Source organism: Procambarus clarkii, chromosome 16, assembly GCF_040958095.1.
Source record: "Procambarus clarkii isolate CNS0578487 chromosome 16, FALCON_Pclarkii_2.0, whole genome shotgun sequence".
NCBI lineage: Eukaryota > Metazoa > Arthropoda > Malacostraca > Decapoda > Cambaridae > Procambarus > Procambarus clarkii.
The window spans coordinates 41,597,791-41,617,787 of record NC_091165.1 but is presented as its reverse complement, the minus strand read 5'-3'; the positions used below and the strand labels follow the sequence as shown (position 1 = coordinate 41,617,787).

The window sequence follows — 19,997 nt, the reverse complement described above, 5'->3', positions numbered from 1 at the left end:
GCTCCTTCCTGTTAGGTAGTTCCTTATCCATGCTAGGACCTTTCCCCCACCCCCGCCTGCCTCTCGAGCTTGAACAGCAGTCTCATGTGCGGTACTGTATCAAAGGCTTTTTGGCAGTCCAGAAATATGCAGTCTGCCCAACCATCTCTGTCCTGTCTTATCCTCGTTATTTTATCATAGAATTCCAGAAGGTTTGTTAGGCACGATTTCCCTGTCCAGAACCCATGTTGATGTTTGTTCACAAACCTAATGTTCTCCAGGTGTGCAACCAGTCGTAGCCTAATTATTCTTTCCAGTATTTTACAGGGGATGCTTGTCAGTGATACAGGTCTATAGTTAAGTGCCTCCTCCCTATCACCTTTCTTGAAGATCGGCACGACATTTGCCTTCTTCCAGCAACTGGGCAATTCTCCCGACATAAGTGACTCATTAAAGATCATTGCCAGAGGCACGCTGAGGGCCTGCGCTGCTTCTTTTAGTATCCACGGTGATACTTTGTCTGGTCCAACTGCTTTAGTTGCATCTAGAGTTGTCAACTGTTTCATTACCTCCTCTGCTGTCACCTCTATATCTGATAGTCTTTCATCTAGGGTAACCCCTTCCAACAATGGGAGCTGCTCAGGCTCGGTAGTGAACACTCCATGGAAACTGGCATTCAGTGCCTCGCAGATTTCCTTGTCACTTTCAGTATATGCCCCCTCTGTCTTCCTTAGTCTTGTCACTTGGTCGTTCACCGACATTTTTCTTCTTATATGACTGTGTAGTAACTTAGGTTGTGTGTGTGTGTGTGTGTGTGTGTGTGTGTGTGTGTGTGTGTGTGTGTGTGTGTGTGTGTGTGTGTGTATGTGTGTGTATACTACCCTAAGTGTACTCACCTAAGCGTACTCGCCTAAGTGTACTCACCTAGAGGGGGTTTGCATTGTCCACCTCCTCAGCCCCGTCTTTCAAACCATTACTTATTTATTCGAATGATTGTGTCTCTCATATTTTACTATTTATAATTTTGTATATCTCTTGTCACTTCTTTATCAAATCCATTGTCTTTGCTTACTCCTCGCACACCTGTGTTGTCTGTGATTCGTGTGTGTCTGTAGCCACTCTGTGCTACGTTCCTTACGACTGCTACACACTCTTCTATCTGTATATCAACACTCAAGTTGTAGTCTAAATGGTTTGCAATTTAAGTCTCAAAGTTAAGTTGGATTTACACTACTGTAAAAGTGTTAAGTACAGGCAGAATTGTAACTATTTGTATAAGTTGGTACGAACAAAGCGACTAATTCTAATTGTATGGTATTCTAAGTATTGTTCACTTTGAACATTGCTCCTTTGTTTACTTTGTCGATTGGCCTTAGAATCAAGTATGTGGTTATCATGTCCCCCCAACTCCCTATTCTTACAGTCTTACAGTGTGTTGAAGTCTGACTGTCGCAGTCTTCCTTCGTGGCTCAATTTCCCCAGAAACATGTCTTGTTTTATACCTAAATTTTCGGTAATGTGTACCTAATGTGTCGTTTCCAAGCCTGGATTACATTACATATTCGGTTCTGGCATATGCCACTGACGTTGTTCTGCTGACGTGTGCCTCTGGCGTCATATTTAATGTCCACTACTAGACATTTTTCTCAGATCTTCATGTTTCCCTTCATTCTGTACTCCTATGAAAATCTTCCTACACCTCTTCCTCGCATCGTAACTTTTGCATTTATGTGATTTAATTTCCACTTGCCACTTTTCTATTTACCTTCCAGACTGTGAAGCTCAGTCGCCAGTCTATGACAGTCTTCCCTCAGTTCTGATTCTTATCTTCAGCGTCGCGTCACCAGCAAACTTTTATATGAAGGAGCCGACTTATCTGTCAGGTCTTAGAGACTTGGACATATGAGGAGCGGGATGGGCGCCCTTGTTCTGATCCTCGAGTACCTGAACTCACTATACTTCTCGGTGTTGTTGATGTTTCAGAGTCAGTTACTGGGAACAAAAAGCTGCTGGCAGCACGGGCCACGGTGAGCCCGCACTGGAGTCAAAGTTCTCTTGCTAAATAGACTTTCTTCTCGCGCTGATATATCACTTCTCATTGTGGCTTCCCAAAGGCTGTGGTAACTCTGCACTTACAAGGACGCGGGTATACACTACATGATGACATCTCCACAGTCTTGGCTACATGTGTCGGCTACATGAGGATCAGGGTGAAAGAAAATCTTGCGATTTGCCTTTGCTGGCGCTGGGAATCGAAGCCGGGCCTCAAGATTGCGAGTTTTGCGCGCTGTCCACTCAGCTACCAGACCCCTGTCGGCGGGTGTATGTGTGTGTGTGTGTGTGTGTGTGTGTGTGTGTGTGTGTGTGTGTGTGTGTGTGTGTGTGTGTGTGTGTGTGTGTAATTACCTAAGTGTAGTTACAGGATTAGAGCTACGCTCGTGGTGTCCCGTCTTCCCAGCACTCTTTGTCATATAACGCTTTGAAACTACTGACGGTCTTGGCCTCCACCACCTTCTCACCTAACTTGTTCCAATCGTCTACCACTCTGTTTGCGAAAGTGAATTTTCTTATATTTCTTCGGCATCTGTGTTTAGCTAGTTTATATCTATGACCTCTTGTTCTTAAAGTTCCAGGTCTCAGGAAATCTTCCCTATCGATTTTATCAATTTCTGTTACTATTTTGTATGTAGTGATCATATCACCTCTTTTTCTTCTGTCTTCTAGTTTTGGCATATTTAATGCCTCTAACCTCTCCTCGTAGCTCTTGCCCTTCAGTTCTGGGAGCCACTTAGTAGCATGTCTTTGCACCTTTTCCAGTTTGTTGATGTGCTTCTTAAGATATGGCCACCATACAACCGCTGCATATTCTAGCTTTAGCCTAACAAAAGTCGTGAACAAATTCTTTAGTATATCACCATCCATGTATTTAAAAGCAATTCTGAAGTTAGAAAGCGTGGCATAGGCTCCTCGCACAATATTCTTTATGTGGTCCTCAGGTGATAGTTTTCTATCTAGTACCACCCCTAGGTCTCTTTCTTTATCAGAATTCTTTAAAGATTTCTCACATAATATATAGGTTGTGTGGGGTCTATGTTCTCCTATTCCACATTCCATAACATGGCATTTATTAACATTAAATTCCATTTGCCAAGTGGCGCTCCATGTACTTATTTTGTCCAGGTCTTCTTGAAGGGCATGACAATCATTTAAGTCATGACAATCATCATGACATGTCATGACAAGTGTCATGACTAAGTCATGACAATCATGACAATCATCATCTGCCCGAAACGCTTTGCGTAATAGTGGCTTTAGGCATTGTATGTACTAGCTCTATCTATAAAGCCAACAAACTTTGTAAAATCTCTTTATGTATGTACCTTACCTAAATAAAATTATTATTATTATTATTATTATTATTATTATAAGTTTCTTATCCTTCCTATTATTTTAGCATCATCAGCAAACATGTTCATATAATTCTGTATACCGACTGGTAGATCATTTATGTACACAATAAACATCACTGGTGCAAGAACTGAACCCTGTGGTACTCCACTTGTGACATTTCTCCAGTCCGATACATTGCCTCTGATCACAGCCCTCATTTTTCTATCAGTCAGAAAATTTTTCATCCATGTTAGAAGCGTACCTGTCACTCCTCCAATATTTTCCAGTTTCCAGAACAACCTCTTATGTGGAACTCTGTCGAAAGCCTTTTTTAGGTCCAGATAGATGCAATCAACCCAACCATCTCTTTCCTGTAATATCTCTGTTGCTCGATCATAGAAACTGAGTAAATTCGATACACTGGATCTTCCAGATCGAAAACCATACTGTCTGATATTATATCATTTCTCTCCAGGTGTTCTACGCATTTAGATTTAATTATTTTTTCCAATATTTTGACTATTACACTTGTCAATGATACCGGTCTATAATTAAGGGGGTCTTCCCTGCTTTCACTTTTGTAGATTGGAACTATGTTAGCCTTTTTCCACACATCAGCTACAACTCCTGTAAACAGGGATGCCTGAAAAATCAGTTGAAGAGGAATGCTGAGCTCAGGTGCACATTCTCTCAGAACCTATGGTGAAACGCCATCTGGACCAACTGCTTTGTTCTTATTTAGCTCCTTGAGCATTTTTTCCACTTCGTCTCTAGTCACCTCTATGTGCTCTATGTTGTTCTCTGGAATTCTTATTGTATCTGGTTCCCTGAAGATTTCATTTTGTACAAACACACTTTGGAACTTTTCGTTTAATGTTTCACACATTTCCTTTTCATTTTCCGTGAATCTATTTCCCATTTTCAACCTCTGAATATTATCCTTTACCTGCAATTTGTTGTTTATGAATTTATAGAATAGACCTGGTTCTGATTTACATTTGTCTGCAATCCTTTTTTCAAAATTTCTTTCTGCCTCTCTCCTCACTGCCTTGTGTGTGTGCGTGTGTGCACGCGTGCGTGGGCGCGCGTGCATTTACTATTTGTGCCTGCAAAATCGAGCTATTAACTCTTGGACCCAGCATTTCTACCCAATCTATTTTTCCTGTATTGTGTCGTCAATTATGTATAATGAGGCAGACTTGACCTCCACGTTCACTGCAGGTTGTCACCGTCCTGCCCGGCCGACCTGCTCCAGTAACATCACTCGGGGGAGACACGCGGCCACATCAAACTGTATTTCTAATACAAATTTCCACTATTTAATCAACCGGCAAAGTTGTTCAAGCGTCAGAGCAATATTCAGACCAACAACCTCCTTTTACTTTAAGATGTAGAATAAAGTACTAAATCTCTTTTCGTGTTTTGTGATGGTAGAAATATCTATTATAGCCTCATATTATATTATAGATATTTTAAGCCAAGGGATTTGTAGTTTTAATCTCTAAATAATGGGTTCGTATTGGACATTACATGCAGAACACTATACGACAACAGTAATTATTGTTTTCCCAGAAAAGGTTCATAGATATAACCGGAAGGTTCGAAAGTTTTTCTAAACACACACACACACACACACACACACACACACACACACACACACACACACATTAGGGGGGCCTCGTAGCCTGGTGGATAGCGCGCAGGACTCGTAATTCTGTGGCGCGGGTTCGATTCCCGCACGAGGCAGAAACAAATGGGCAAAGTTTCTTTCACCCTAAGTGCCCCTGTTACCTAGCAGTAAATAGGTACCTGGGAGTTAGTCAGCTGTCACGGGCTGCTTTCTGGGGTGTGTGTGTGTGGTGTGGAAAAAAAAAAGAAAAAAGTAGTTAGTAAACAGTTGATTGACAGTTGAGAGGCGGGCCGAAAGAGCAAAGCTCAACCCCCGCAAAACACAACTAGTAAACACACACACACACACCTCAACAAATTCCTCTACACCCGAGAGTTCTATATTAGTGGTTGTGGTGTTACCACTGGTATGCTCCCCGCGGGGGACCTCTGTCCCCGCGCCCCCCACCTGGGGCTCTGAGCCCCCACCTGGGGCCCTGAGCCCCCACCTGGGGCCCTGAGCCCCCACCTGGGGCCCTGAACCCCCCACCTGGGGCCCTGAGCCCCCATCTGGGGCCCTGAGCCCCCACCTGGGGCCCTGAGCACCCCACCTGGGGCCCTGAGCCCCCCCACCTGGGGCCCTGAGCCCCCACCTGGGGCCCTGAGCCCCCACCTGGGGCCCTGAGCCCCCACCTGGGGCCCTGAGCCCCCACTGAGGGCCATGAGCCCCCACCTGGGGCCCTGAGCCCCCATCTGGGGTCCTGAGCCCCACCGGGGGCCCTGAGCCCCCACCTTGGGCCCTGAGCCCCCACCTGGGGCCCTGAGCCCTCACCTGGGGCCCCTAAGCCCCCACCTGGGGCCCTGAGCCCTCACCTGGGGCCCCTAAGCCCCCACCTGGGGCCCCTAAGCCCCCACCTGGGGCCCTGAGCCCCCACCATGGGGCCCTGAGCCCCCACCAGGGGCCCTGAGTCCCCACCTGGGGCCCTGAGCCCCCACTCTGGTACCTTGGTACTCCTCATTTACTGATAAATTAACAACTCCTAATTTGTAGGCAATGTTCATTTGCAAATAAAGGATGTATAAGTGGACGGACACACTGGCGGGCAAGAACAGACATATTTTAGCCAGTTTTGGAACGCATGACTGGCGACGACGGTGGCGGCCCCGGCGGGAGGCCTCCACCAGCCATGTTGCAAACTTTATCAACCTTATAACTTTTCGGTCGTGGCTTTGTTGCTATTGTGAATGGAGAGGTCTGAGCCTGAGCTGTTCTGCAGGTTTGTTGACCTGCAGCTTACTTTACCCTGACGTTGTCTCGGGGGACGAGAGAGGTAATACTGTTGTGTCTCGCAGCTCGCTTCACCGTGGGCCAGAACGTGGCGGCCGCTTGGACCTACGAGCGAGACGAGGGCGACACTCCGGACTTCAACACGCAGGTCGAGGCCTGGTTCAACGAGGTCAACCAATATGGCTTCTCCAAGAGCAGCGTCGACCCCTTCAGGTTCAACAAGGCCACGGGCCACTACACCCAGGTGAGTGTTGGGGGCCACGGGCCACTACACCCAGGTGAGTGTTGGGGGCCACGGGCCACTACACCCAGGTGAGTGTTGGGGGCCACGGGACACTACACCCAGGTGAGTGTTGGAGGCCACGGGTCACTACACCCAGGTGAGTGTTGAGGGCCACGGGGCACTACACCCAGGTGAGTGTTGAGGGCCACGGGACACTACACCCAGGTGAGTGTTGAGGGCCACGGGACACTACACCCAGGTGAGTGTTGGGGGCCACGGGTCACTACACCCAGGTGAGTGTTGGGGGCCACGGGGCACTACACCCAGGTGAGTGTTGGGGGCCACGGGACACTACACCTAGGTGAGTGTTGGGGGCCACGGGTCACTACACCCAGGTGAGTGTTGAGGGCCACGGGTCACTACACCCAGGTGAGTGTTGGGGGCCACGGGGCACTACACCCAGGTGAGTGTTGGGGGCCACGGGACACTACACCTAGGTGAGTGTTGGGGGCCACGGGTCACTACACCCAGGTGAGTGTTGGGGGCCACGGGGCACTACACCCAGGTGAGTGTTGGGGGCCACGGGTCACTACACCCAGGTGAGTGTTGAGGGCCACGGGTCACTACACCCAGGTGAGTGTTGGGAGCCACGGGTCACTACACCCAGGTGAGTGTTGGGAGCCACGGGACACTACACCCAGGTGAGTGTTGAGGGCTACGGGACACTACACCCAGGTGAGTGTTGAGGGCCACGGGGCACTACACCCAGGTGAGTGTTGGGAGCCACGGGACACTACACCCAGGTGAGTGTTGAGGGCCACGGGACACTACACCCAGGTGAGTGTTGAGGGCCACGGGCCACTACACCCTGGTGAGTGTTGGGGGCCACGGGGCACTACACCCTGGTGAGTGTTGGGAGCCACGGGGCACTACACCCAGGTGAGTGTTGGGGGCCACGGGACACTACACCCAGGAGAGTGTTGAGGGCCACGGGTCACTACACCCAGGTGAGTGTTGAGGGCCACGGGTCACTACACCCTGGTGAGTGTTGGGGGCCACGGGGCACTACACCCTGGTGAGTGTTGGGGCCACGGGTCACTACACCCAGGAGAGTGTTGAGGGCCACGGGACACTACACCCAGGTGAGTGTTGAGGGCCACGGGTCACTACACCCTGGTGAGTGTTGGGGGCCACGGGACACTACACCCAGGTGAGTGTTGAGGGCCACGGGCCACTACACCCTGGTGAGTGTTGGGGGCCACGGGGCACTACACCCTGGTGAGTGTTGGGAGCCACGGGACACTACACCCAGGAGAGTGTTGAGGGCCACGGGTCACTACACCCAGGTGAGTGTTGAGGGCCACGGGTCACTACACCCTGGTGAGTGTTGAGGGCCACGGGTCACTACACCCTGGTGAGTGTTGGGGGCCACGGGGCACTACACCCTGGTGAGTGTTGGGGCCACGGGTCACTACACCCAGGAGAGTGTTGAGGGCCACGGGACACTACACCCAGGTGAGTGTTGAGGGCCACGGGTCACTACACCCTGGTGAGTGTTGGGGGCCACGGGTCACTACACCCTGGTGAGTGTTGAGGGCCACGGGTCACTACACCCTGGTGAGTGTTGGGGGCCACGGGTCACTACACCCTGGTGAGTGTTGGGGCCACGGGTCACTACACCCAGGAGAGTGTTGAGGGCCACGGGGCACTACACCCAGGTGAGTGTTGAGGGCCACGGGTCACTACACCCTGGTGAGTGTTGGGGGCCACGGGGCACTACACCCTGGTGAGTGTTGGGGGCCACGGGTCACTTCACCCTGGTGAGTGTTGGGGGCCACGGGTCACTACACCCAGGTGAGTGTTGGGGCCACGGGTCACAACACCCAGGTGAGTGTTGGGGGCCACGGGGCACTACACCCAGGTGAGTGTTGGGGCCACGGGACACTACACCCAGGTAAGTGTTGGGGGCCACGGGGCTCTACACCCAGGTGAGTGTTGGGGCCACGGGACACTACACCCAGGTGAGTGTTGGGGGCCACGGGTCACTACATCCAGGTGAGTGTTGGGGGCCACGGGGCACTACACCCAGGTGAGTGTTGGCTCCAGCACTCAGTAATATAGTCTCAGTTTCCTTTCTTCATCCTTGAGATAAGTTCCTCAGCCTTCGTTTTCAGTGAATCTTGACACATCATATATATATATATATATATATATATATATATATATATATATATATATATATATATATATATATATATATATATATATATATATATATATATATATATATATATAATGTATGTATATATATATATGTATATATCAAACAACAATATATATTGTCTAGTGGCAGTTCAATCTTTACGATAACATTAAATAATTTCAATAAATAATATATACAAAGAGGGAAAGTTCTGATGCACAACAGATCAATGTATCCTTGAGGAGGTATGCCAGGGCCACAGCAGCCACCAGGGCCACAGCAGCACCCAGGGCCACAGTAGCCACCAGGGCCACAACAGCCACTAGGGCTACAGCAGCCAACAGGGCCACAGCAGCCACCAGGACCACAGCAGCCACCAGGGCCACAGCAGCCACCAGGGCCACAGCAGCCACCAGGGCCACAGCAGCCACCAGGGCCACACAGCAGCCACCAGGGCCACACAGCAGCCACCAGGGCCACACAGCAGCCACCAGGGCTACAGCAGCCACCAGAGCCACAGTAGCCACCAGGGCCACAGCAGCCGCCAGGGCCACAGCAGCCACCAGGGACACAGCAGCCACCAGGGCCACAGCAGCCACCAGGGACACAGCAGCCACCAGGGCCACAGCAGCCACCAGGGCCACAGCAGCCACCAGGGCCACAGCAGCCACCAGGGCCACAGCAGCCATCAGGGCCACAGCAGCCACCAGGGACACAGCAGCCACCAGGGCCACAGCAGCCACCAGGGCCACAGCAGCCACCAGAGCCACAGCATCCACCAGGGCCACAGCAGCCACCAGGGCCACAGCAGCCACCAGGGCCACAGCAGCCACCAGGGCCACAGCAGCCACCAGGGCCACAGCAGCCACCAGGGCCACAGCAGCCACCAGGGCCACAGCAGCCACCAGGGCCACAGCAGCCACCAGGGCCACAGCAGCCACCAGGGCCACACAGCAGCCACCAGGGCTACAGCAGCCACCAGAGCCACTAGGGCCACAGCAGCCACCAGGGCCACAGCAGCCATCAGGGCCACAGTAGCCACCAGGGACACAGCAGCCACCAGGGCCACAGCAGCCACCAGGGCCACAGCAGCCACCAGAGCCACAGCATCCACCAGGGCCACAGCATCCACCAGGGCCACAGCAGCCACCAGGGCCACAGCAGCCACCAGGGCCACAGCAGCCATCAGGGCCACAGCAGCCACCAGGGCCACAGCAGCCACCAGGGCCACAGCAGCCACCAGGGCCACAGCAGCCACCAGAGCCACAGCAGCCATCAGGGCCACAGCAGCCACCAGGGCCACAGCAGCCACCAGGGCCACAGCAGCCTCCAGGGCCACAGCAGCCACCAGAGCAACAGCAGCCACCAGGGCCACAGCAGCCACCAGGGCCACAGCAGTCACCAGGGCCACAGTAGCCACCAGGTCCACAGCAACCACCAGGGCCACAGGAGCCACCAGGGCCACAGCAGCTCACAGGCTCTATGTATATTCCTCACAGTACCATCCAATCTTTTCGTATACATTCCAAGAATTGGTGTACAAGCATCGTCTGGGAATGAGTGGTTGACGTATGTAATCACCGCCTCAGCTGGACGTCGAGGCGGTGAAATGTTCTCTCGCAGGATTGTGAGACATGGAGGAGCATATGGTCAGTTAATGTGTTTAACCTATTTAAGTACTTCTGCATTTGTGCAGCTGCTCTAGAGTATTAGAAGGGGAGTATATAGTGTTCAAAAATTAGCTAAATGATGCTAAAAGTTCCCATCACACAGGATAGTTAGTCATACAAAGCGTGTGATAAGTAGCCTGCACCGGTAATCTCCGGGTGTGGCGGTCAACAACATGCTGCCCCACTGTGTCCAGGACAGGCCGCCCCCATGAGGATATCCTCAAGAACACTTTAGGTAATAAAGTAATTGCAAAGCTCCAGGTACCTCACGCCAACTGGTCTAATAACTGGGCATTCGGTGATGTAGTGTGGGAGATCATGCCGCAGTTCCTGCTCACAGAGTTTGCACCTGGAGTGCTCAGGATTGGGAGATCCGTCACCCGCAGCCACCTGCCACAGGTAACGGTAACCCAACCTGATCCTGGCAACCACTGTGTCGCACAGTCTGGTCCACGTTTTGTCCTGCCCCATAAACACAGGTTTCAGAACTGAACAAATCATAACTTTATATACTGGTGCTTTTAGGTAGTTGGGAGTCAGTAATTTCTTTCCTATGAGACCTGAGTGTTTTGCAACAATATACTCGTGGCAACAGAAATAGGGATACCCAGGTATAACTCAACTTCATCTTTGTTTCACGCTAATTTGGCTGCAATGTCTGTGTCATTATGATGGGTAATATTTAGGTGTGATGGTATCCATACAAAGAACATATGAAACCGTTTACTCTCTGCAGCGATCAGAACATTTATAATTGCAAGAATAAAGTTCTTGTTATCGATCTTGCAAAAGTTTTCAATTACTTTAAGAGCAGAGCGAATCACACAATAGTATTCCTCCTCCAGTGTTGTTTAATGGTGTGGTAGCTGTACGCCTACGAGGCGGCGATAAACTCTACGGAGATTGTTTGCCACATTTTATAACTGGAAACTGCATAATCTTCAAGTACGAGTGGGAGTGTGCGGGGAAGGTGGGAGGGGGGGCGGGGAGGGCGGGTGTAGGTGAGAGCTGGCACAAGTCACTGAGAGCGAGTGACTGTTCGCTGATGTGAGAGAAAGTAAGTGAGAGTGAGACAGCTGGCCAGGCGGCCCCACTCTGTCCAGGACAGGCCATCAGAAGGAAAACAACAGTGAAGAAATAGTTAACGAAACTGAGGATAAGGACTTTCTTTATTATTATTATTTTCTACCACAGACGTGGCCACACATTTACAATGCTAACCAGCATATATACATTTTCTTCTGTCCTCCATGGACAGGGTTAGAGAAGTGTTAAACATATAGTTCAAGGGTTTATTGAACAAGCAACCACAGAAGTTGATTCGGTGCTTTTAAAATGCTAAGCTAACCTACATACGTAAATACATAGATACACAGATTTACATATGCCCTACATAAAGTGTTCGATGTGTCTTTTACATAGTGTCATTAATGTGCATTTACAAAGGTGAAATGTAATTCTGATTAGCTTCCATATATACTTTATACACATACATATACATACACACACACACACATATACGTACATATACATATATACATACATATATACACACACACATGCATTCACATACATTTGCCTCTTCTACTCTGACAGGGTGAGATGGCTGATAGAGAAACTAGTGTGCAATTAAGCACTTAATCACTGAAGGTGATTAAGGTGCTTTTACAAGCTCAGGTTATATAGTTACATCACATACATACATTGTATAATTGATACATTACATGGTTAGTCTTGGGTACAAGTCCAATATATCATCAAGTGTTCCAGTACTCATATAGTAATTACACAGTTCAGCATACCTTAGCCCAGGAGGGCGAAAGTCAGTCAATATGGGACATTCTACAATATAATGTTCAAGAGAGTGCATGTTTTCTCTTTCACAAAGTTGACACATTGTGTACTCGACATTTGGGTTTTTGAGAAAGCTGCCAGATACGTCTATATCCCAGACGTATTCTGGCCACTATAACATCACATTGCCGGGTTCTTGTTCTATTAGTCCCATATATGAATATCTCCTCACGATAGGATAAGGACTGGCACGTCCACAACAAATGACAAGATGTGAGGAACTCAATACGAGATTCCAGGAGGTCTTCACACTAGAGCAAGGAGAAGTTCCTGAACTGAGAATGGCGATATCTAATCAGGAACCACTGGAAGAGTGTATTACCAGTGGGGAGAAGAGGAAGCATTTGCTTGAATTTTATATGGCACAGATACTAAAAGATGGTGAGATAGTTTAGTACACTTTAGTATCTCACCATGGATACTAAAAGATGGAGCACAAGCACTATGACTGCCACTCTCAATGGTGTATATCAAGTCATATCAATCTGTCATGTATATCAATCATGTATATACATGATATACATATCAATGGTGTATATCATGTATATCAATCTGTCCATGTACCTATCCATCTAACGATGTATTTATCTATCCATCTATCAATGCATTCATATATCCATTTATCTATGAATTCATCTATCCATTATGTTTTAATTTATCTATTCATCTATGCACCATCCCCAAGGATGGTGTCCACAGTAGGTCGACACCATCCCTGGGATGGTGTCCACAGTAGGTCGACACCATCCCTGGGATGGTGTCCACAGTAGGTCGACACCATACACTGTATACACGTTGACATAATAGTGTAGCCTCACACACCGTGTTGTACTGAACAATGTGTCTTCACCGCATGATGGTGATGACGGTGGTAGTGATGACTGCGTGTTCTCTCCCGCAGGTAAAGGCAGAAGCCCAGGGCGTCACCACACTGCTCACCATCAGTAGCGGCAGGTCCTGGCGGCGGGCACCTCCTTCCCTCACTCTCACCACCTCACTCCCGACCCCTCACTCCCGACCCCTCACTCCCGACCCCTCACTCTCACCACCTCACCTTGTGACCTCCTCCTCACTTCTCAGGAGAATCTGCCATGCCCGCCCGGACCTGCCCCTACCTTCAGTCACTTTCTCACAATGAGGAATAATTTAACTAATATATATATATATATATATATATATATATAAGTAAAATTATCAGACTGATTATTGGTTAGTAAGTTCTGAGTTGAGTGAAAATGTTATCAGCCAATGGGTGTGTGTGATATCAGCCAGTGGGTGTGTGATATCTGCCAGTGGGTGTGTGTGATATCTACAAGTGGATGGGTGATATCAGCCAGTGGGTGAATGATATCAGCCAGTGGGTGAATGATATCAGCCAGTGGGTGGATAATATCTGCCAGTGGGTGGGTGATATCAGCCAGTGGGTGAATGATATCAGCCAGTGGATGGGTGATATCAGCCTGTGGGTGTGTGTGTGTGTGAGAGAGAGGTCAGAGTACAACAGGTATGGTTGTATCAACATGTGAGTTGGTTAATGCGAGTGATTGGTTGCCGCACCTCCACACCTGTCCTTCCTGTGGTCCCCAGCCCTGCAACACTTCCACGCCTGTCCTTCCTGGGGTTCCCAACCCTGCAACCCCACACCTGTCCTTCCTGTGGTCCCCAGCCCTGCAACACCTCCACACCTGTCCTTCCTGGGTTCCCAGCCCTGCAACACCTCCACACCTGTCCTTCATGGGTCCCCAGCCCTGCAACACCTCCACACCTGTCCTTCATGGGTCCCCAGCCTTGCAACACCTCCACACCTGACCTTCATGGGGTCATTAATCCTGCAACACCTCCACACCTGTCCTTCATGGGGTCCCTAATCCTGCAACACCTCCACACCTGTCCTTCATAGGTTACCAGCCCTGCAACACCTCCACACCTGTCCTTCATGGGTCCCTAGCCCTGCAACACCTCCACACCTGTCCTTGCTGAGTCCCCAGACCTGCATCACCTCCACACCTGTCCTTCATGGGGTTATTAATCCTGCAACACCTCCACACCTGTCCTTCCTAGGTTCCCAGACCTGCAACACCTCCACACCTGTCCTTGCTGAGTCCCCAGACCTGCATCACCTCCACACCTGTCCTTCATGGGTCCCCAGACCTGCATCACCTCCACCCCTGTCCTTCATGGGGTTATTAATCCAGCAACACCTCCACACCTGTCCTTCCTAGGTTCCCAGACCTGCAACAACTCCACACCTGTCTCTGCCGCCCTAGTCCTCCCCGCCCTGTCACCCCGCCCTGTCACCCCGCCTTCCTTCACCTGTCACCTGGAGCGCATGTGTCGCCTTCATCTGTCTTATTTCCTCTCTCAGAATCTAGAAACATTGTGTTACATGAGGCAGCGTGTGTTATCCTACACTATCTACGGCGCCAGGAGCTCCTCCTCCTCCCTACACGATAACAGATCTGAAGTAAGATGTCAGTCACTTGCTCGCAGGCGTCAGTCTGGTGTCAGTACAGCTGTCAGAGAGGTGCATAGGGTGCACCCACCTCCTCTGCTCCCCTTAAACTGCCTGTTAACTATTATTCAAGCACCTTTGTACAAGCTTGTTTGACCTCTGAAATTGCTATCTTTCTGAGGCTTACATGAGCATTGCTTGTACCGTCAAGGTCACCCTGGCAACACGGTCAAGGTCGAGGGGGACTTGAACAATCTCTTGACCTTGATGGTAACGTCATTGTCAAAGGGCAACACAATTGTCTTGTACGAATCATTTGACACCTAAATGGTCATCACATTAACCTGGTCATTCGTAACCGGTCAGACATTCACCTGAGCGGCATAATGCCCATCAGCTTGAGCTGGAGGCGTCCCTCAGGGCCGTACACTGTCACCATTGACCACTGTGTCCCTGGCCAGGCTGCTGCCCTTAGAGTATGTGAGTGACTACAATATACTTACTTTTTGTCATCTGGATAATGCTGGCATGTAGCATGTGTGGCAATAATGTATCATTAAGGTACGTAGCCATATGGCCATGCGTGGTGCGGGCCAGATGTCCATGTGTGGTGCGGGCCACATGTCCATGCGTAGTGCTGGCATGAGCTATTGCCTGGAGGAGCGATGTGTTAGCGTCGTCCACGGGTGAGTATTGTGTACGTGGACACAGTGACACTATCCGCGACTATCCTCCAACGGACCATCCTACCCGCGACCATCCCACCCCTCACCAGCGACCATCATCCCAGTGACCATCCCACCACCCCCACCACCAGCGACCATCCCACCCCCCACCAGCGACCATCCTCCCAGCGACCATCCCACCACCCCCACCACCAGTGACCATCCCCACCAGCGACCATCCCACCCCCCACCAGCGACCATCCTCCCAGTGACCATCCTACCACCCCCACCACCAGTGACCATCCCCACCAGCGACCATCCCACCCCCACCAGCGACCATCCCACCCCCACCAGCGACCATCCCACCAGCGACCATCCCACCCCCCACCAGCGACCATCCCACCCCCCACCAGCGACCATCCCACCCCCCCCCCCACCAGCGACCATCCTCCTGCCCCCCCACCAGCGACCACCCCCCCCCCACCAGCGACCATCCTCCTGCCCCCCCACGCCGCCACTATCGTTGGAGAACGACAAGGAAAACAGTGTTTCCTGGAGTGTCGAGCGTCAGTGTGACCAAGATGGCGGTCAGGGAGACTGAGCAGCGCCACTCTGGAATATTAAAGAGGCGCACATCACTACACCTGAGATAACATCGTGCTACACACGGACTCATCAGACCGGACTATAGACTGAAACATCTCCCATGTCGATGTCTGCCTTGTGTTTCTCACAGTTACACGACCAATCACCAGCAACTGCTCTCTATCTCTTCCATCTACTGTGTGTGAACATACATGAATTTATTAGTCCGTTTTGGCGGATACAGCGTCCTTCTTGTGTAACTACACGACCTGAGACATGAATACCTATTCGACTAGACTCATATCTAAACGGCCTCTTAATATTGTATTCATCTTCTCACCCACATGTAGACGGCCTCACTTATGTATACAAACGACTCACATGTATAATTTTTATCTAGTCATTTTTTTTTTCATCCGGATTAACACAGACCGACACAGTGAGGCCCGGGTGATGTCTCTTCTCTCTCTCTCTCTCTCTCTCTCTCTCTCTCTCTCTCTCTCTCTCTCTCTCTCTCTCTCTCTCTCTCTCTCTCTCTCTCTCTCTCTATACATGACTTCCAGACACAGACTTGGACTGTATGTGGACCTTGTCTTGGACTGTATGTGGACCTTGTCTTGGACTGTATGTGGACCTTGTCTTGGACTGTATGTGGACCTTGTCTTGGACTGTATGTGGACCTTGTCTTGGACTGTATGTGGACCTTGTCTTGGACTGTATGTGGACCTTGTCTTGGACTGTATGTGGACCTTGTCTTGATCCGTCATATCTTTCCAGTGTGTTAATGTTAACATTCTCAGCGAACCTAAATGCTAACTGCAGTTTAATTTGGTAAAAACAAATTATTAACCTGGATTTGTTTTAGCTTCAATTAGAAAGATTTTAACAATTTAATATTATTATGTCTGGGCCATTTTGAGTTATTTCAAGTATTTCAAGAACAATATTCACCTTCAGTGGGTCAACATTTTCAGCAGTGAAAGGCAGGAGATAATTCTCCAAGGCTCCTTAAGACATCTTACATTCTTACGTTTCTAATCTCTGTTCTTCAATGTTCTTTCCTGCTGTCTTCATCTCCTGCGGCTGCTCGCGTGTGGGACCGGTGTACCGTCCATATTGGTACGCTCTCCTGTCCGTGACGGTTGTGCTTCTCCTCATCGGCGCCGCTACGCCTCCTGGCGCTGATGGGCGTGATGGTGGGCGTGGCCGAGGAAGATGGTGTGGGCGGAGACATACCTGGTGGGGTGTGGCTACACCTACTACAAGGACCCCTCCCTCGGCTACACCAAGATCTACGTGTGCAACTACGCTCCCGGGTGAGTTGCTCATCCAACACCTTCATTTGTCTCACAAGAAATGAAACCTCACTTTGTGAGGTGAAGGTTCTCATTTTGGTGTTAGTGTTGTGCTCTGTAAGCTAGTTACTGTAAGTCCACACAGTTACTGTAAGTCCACACAGTTACTGTAAGTCCACACAGTTACTGTAAGACTACACAGTTACTGTAAGTCCACACAGTTACTGTAAGTCCATATAGTTACTGTAAGTCCACACAGTTACTGTAAGTCCACACAGTTACTGTAAGTCCACATAGTTACTGTAAGTCCACACAGTTACTGTAAGTCCACATAGTTACTGTAAGTCCACACAGTTACTGTAAGTCCACACAGTTACTGTAAGTCCACATAGTTACTGTAAGTCCACACAGTTACTGTAAGTCCACACAGTTACTGTAAGTCCACACAGTTACTGTAAGTCCACATAGTTACTGTAAGTCCACATAGTTACTGTAAGTCCACACAGTTACTGTAAGTCCACACAGTTACTGTAAGTCCACATAGTTACTGTTAGTCCACACAGTTACTGTAAGTCCACATAGTTACTGTAAGTCCACACAGTTACTGTAAGTCCACATACTTACTCTAAGTCCACACAGTTACTGTAAGTACTTTCCTTTCAGGAGGCTGGGCTCCTCGAGAGTGGTATAGGTACTCGCCTGGTGACAGCCACTCATAACACAGGACAAATGCTCGTTAATTATGCTGCCTAATTGCCTGTTTGTAAAAGAAAAAACGGTTTACACATGACCCGCAGCTGATGACATTCGACCATTTCTGGCGCAGTGCTTCGCTGACCTCTGCTCGAACCCCATCCCTGTAAATGACCCACATATTTCAAATACATATAATCGTCAACAGAATCTAAACACCTAACCTAACCAGCCACGCCTAACAATACCTAGAACTCTAGCATACAATATTAATTTATATATAACAAACATTTTTAATACGCAGTATGTTAAAATTGATGAATGAGTCTCGAGGGACGGCCGCCGCTTTAACGAGCCTGGCCTGAGACAGGTCGCCTGATGCTGTCTTCTCCCCACAGAGGCAACGTTATCGGCGGCTCTATGTACAAGTTGGGCTTCCCGGGACAACAATACTGTGTCAGCGATGGTCTGCACCCTTCCGCAGCCTACCAGGGCCTCTGTGGTGAGTCTCTGTGTCTGTCTGTGTCTCAGTCTCTCTCTCACTGCTCGTGTGTCTGTGTCTCAGTCTCTCTCTCACTCCTCGTGTGTCTGTGTCTCTGTCTCTCTCTCTCTCACTCCTCGTGTGTCTGTGTCTCAGTCTCTCTCTCACTCCTCGTGTGTCTGTGTCTCAGTCCCTCTCTCACTGCTCGTGTGTCTGTGTCTGAGTCTCTCTCTCACTCCTCGTGTGTCTCTGTCTCTCTCTCACTCCTCGTGTGTCTGTGTCTCAGTCTCTCTCTCACTCCTCGTGTGTCTGTCTCTCAGTTTCTCTCTCACTCCTCGTGTGTCTGTCTCTCAGTTTCTCTCTCACTCCTCGTGTGTCTGTGTCTCAGTCTCTCTCTCACTCCTCGTGTGTCTGTGTCTCAGTCTCTCTCTCACTCCTCGTGTGTCACTGTCTCTCAGTTTCTCTCTCACTCCTCGTGTGTCTGTCTCTCAGTCTCTCTCTCACTCCTCGTGTGTCTGTCTCTCAGTCTTTCTCACTCCTCGTGTGTCTGTCTCTCAGTCTCTCTCACTCCTCGTGTGTCTGTCTCTCAGTCTCTCTCTCACTCCTCGTGTGTCTGTGTCTCAGTCTCTCTCTCACTCCTCGTGTGTCTGTGTCTCAGTCTCTCTCTCACTCCTCGTGTGTCTGTGTCTCAGTCCCTCTCTCACTGCTCGTGTGTCTGTGTCTGAGTCTCTCTCTCACTCCTCGTGTGTCTCTGTCTCTCTCTCACTCCTCGTGTGTCTGTGTCTCAGTCTCTGTCTCCCTCCTCGTGTGTCTGTGTCTCAGTCTCTCTCTCACTCCTCGTGTGTCTGTCTCTCAGTTTCTCTCTCACTCCTCGTGTGTCTGTCTCTCAGTTTCTCTCTCACTCCTCGTGTGTCTGTGTCTCAGTCTCTCTCTCACTCCTCGTGTGTCTGTGTCTCAGTCTCTCTCTCACTCCTCGTGTGTCACTGTCTCTCAGTTTCTCTCTCACTCCTCGTGTGTCTGTCTCTCAGTCTCTCTCTCACTCCTCGTGTGTCTGTCTCTCAGTCTTTCTCACTCCTCGTGTGTCTGTCTCTCAGTCTCTCTCACTCCTCGTGTGTCTGTCTCTCAGTCTCTCTCTCACTCCTCGTGTGTCTGTCTCTCAGTCTCTCTCTCACTCCTCGTGTGTCACTGTCTCTCAGTTTCTCTCTCACTCCTCGTGTGTCTGTCTCTCAGTCTCTCTCACTCATCGTGTGTCTGTCTCTCAGTCTCTCTCACTCCTCGTGTGTCTATCTCTCAGTCTCTCTCACTCCTCGTGTGTCTGTCTCTGTCTCTCTCTCACTCCTCGTGTGTCTGTCTCTCAGTCTCTCTCATTCCTCGTGTCTGTCTCTCTCAGTTTCCAAAATAAAATCGTCAAATCAGAGCAAAGTTAATCTCTTTATAAACAATAAAGTAACAATTACTGTGGTTATAATAGACCGAACATTGCCTGTTCTCTTATGTTCTTCTGCTCGCAGAGTAAGCTGTATTCCCTCAAACTTCAGTTTTATACAGGTGTGGGTACAGTGTATGAATGACAGGTGTGGGTACAGTGTATGATTGACGGGTGTGGGTGCA

General features: G+C 49.7%; 1 protein-coding gene and 1 long non-coding RNA gene across 4 annotated transcripts in view; one reads left to right on the top strand and one right to left on the bottom strand.

Moving 5' to 3' along the window:
* The window catches only part of LOC123760124 (venom allergen 5), a 298,290-nt gene that overhangs the window by 274,593 nt on the left and 3,700 nt on the right, over positions 1–19,997 (top strand). For all 3 annotated transcript variants that reach the window (XM_045745617.2, XM_069325471.1, XM_069325470.1), the window contains 3 exons: positions 6,331–6,509; positions 17,133–17,233; positions 18,304–18,407. In XM_045745617.2, coding sequence (XP_045601573.1) covers positions 6,331–6,509; positions 17,133–17,233; positions 18,304–18,407 — 384 coding nt within the window. The remainder of the gene's footprint in view (positions 1–6,330; positions 6,510–17,132; positions 17,234–18,303; positions 18,408–19,997) is intronic.
* Positions 16,383–16,722, bottom strand: LOC138365218 (uncharacterized). The gene is made up of 2 exons (XR_011228773.1): positions 16,667–16,722; positions 16,383–16,574 (listed from the first exon to the last, which is right to left on the bottom strand). It is a non-coding gene; the product is annotated as an uncharacterized lncRNA (long non-coding RNA).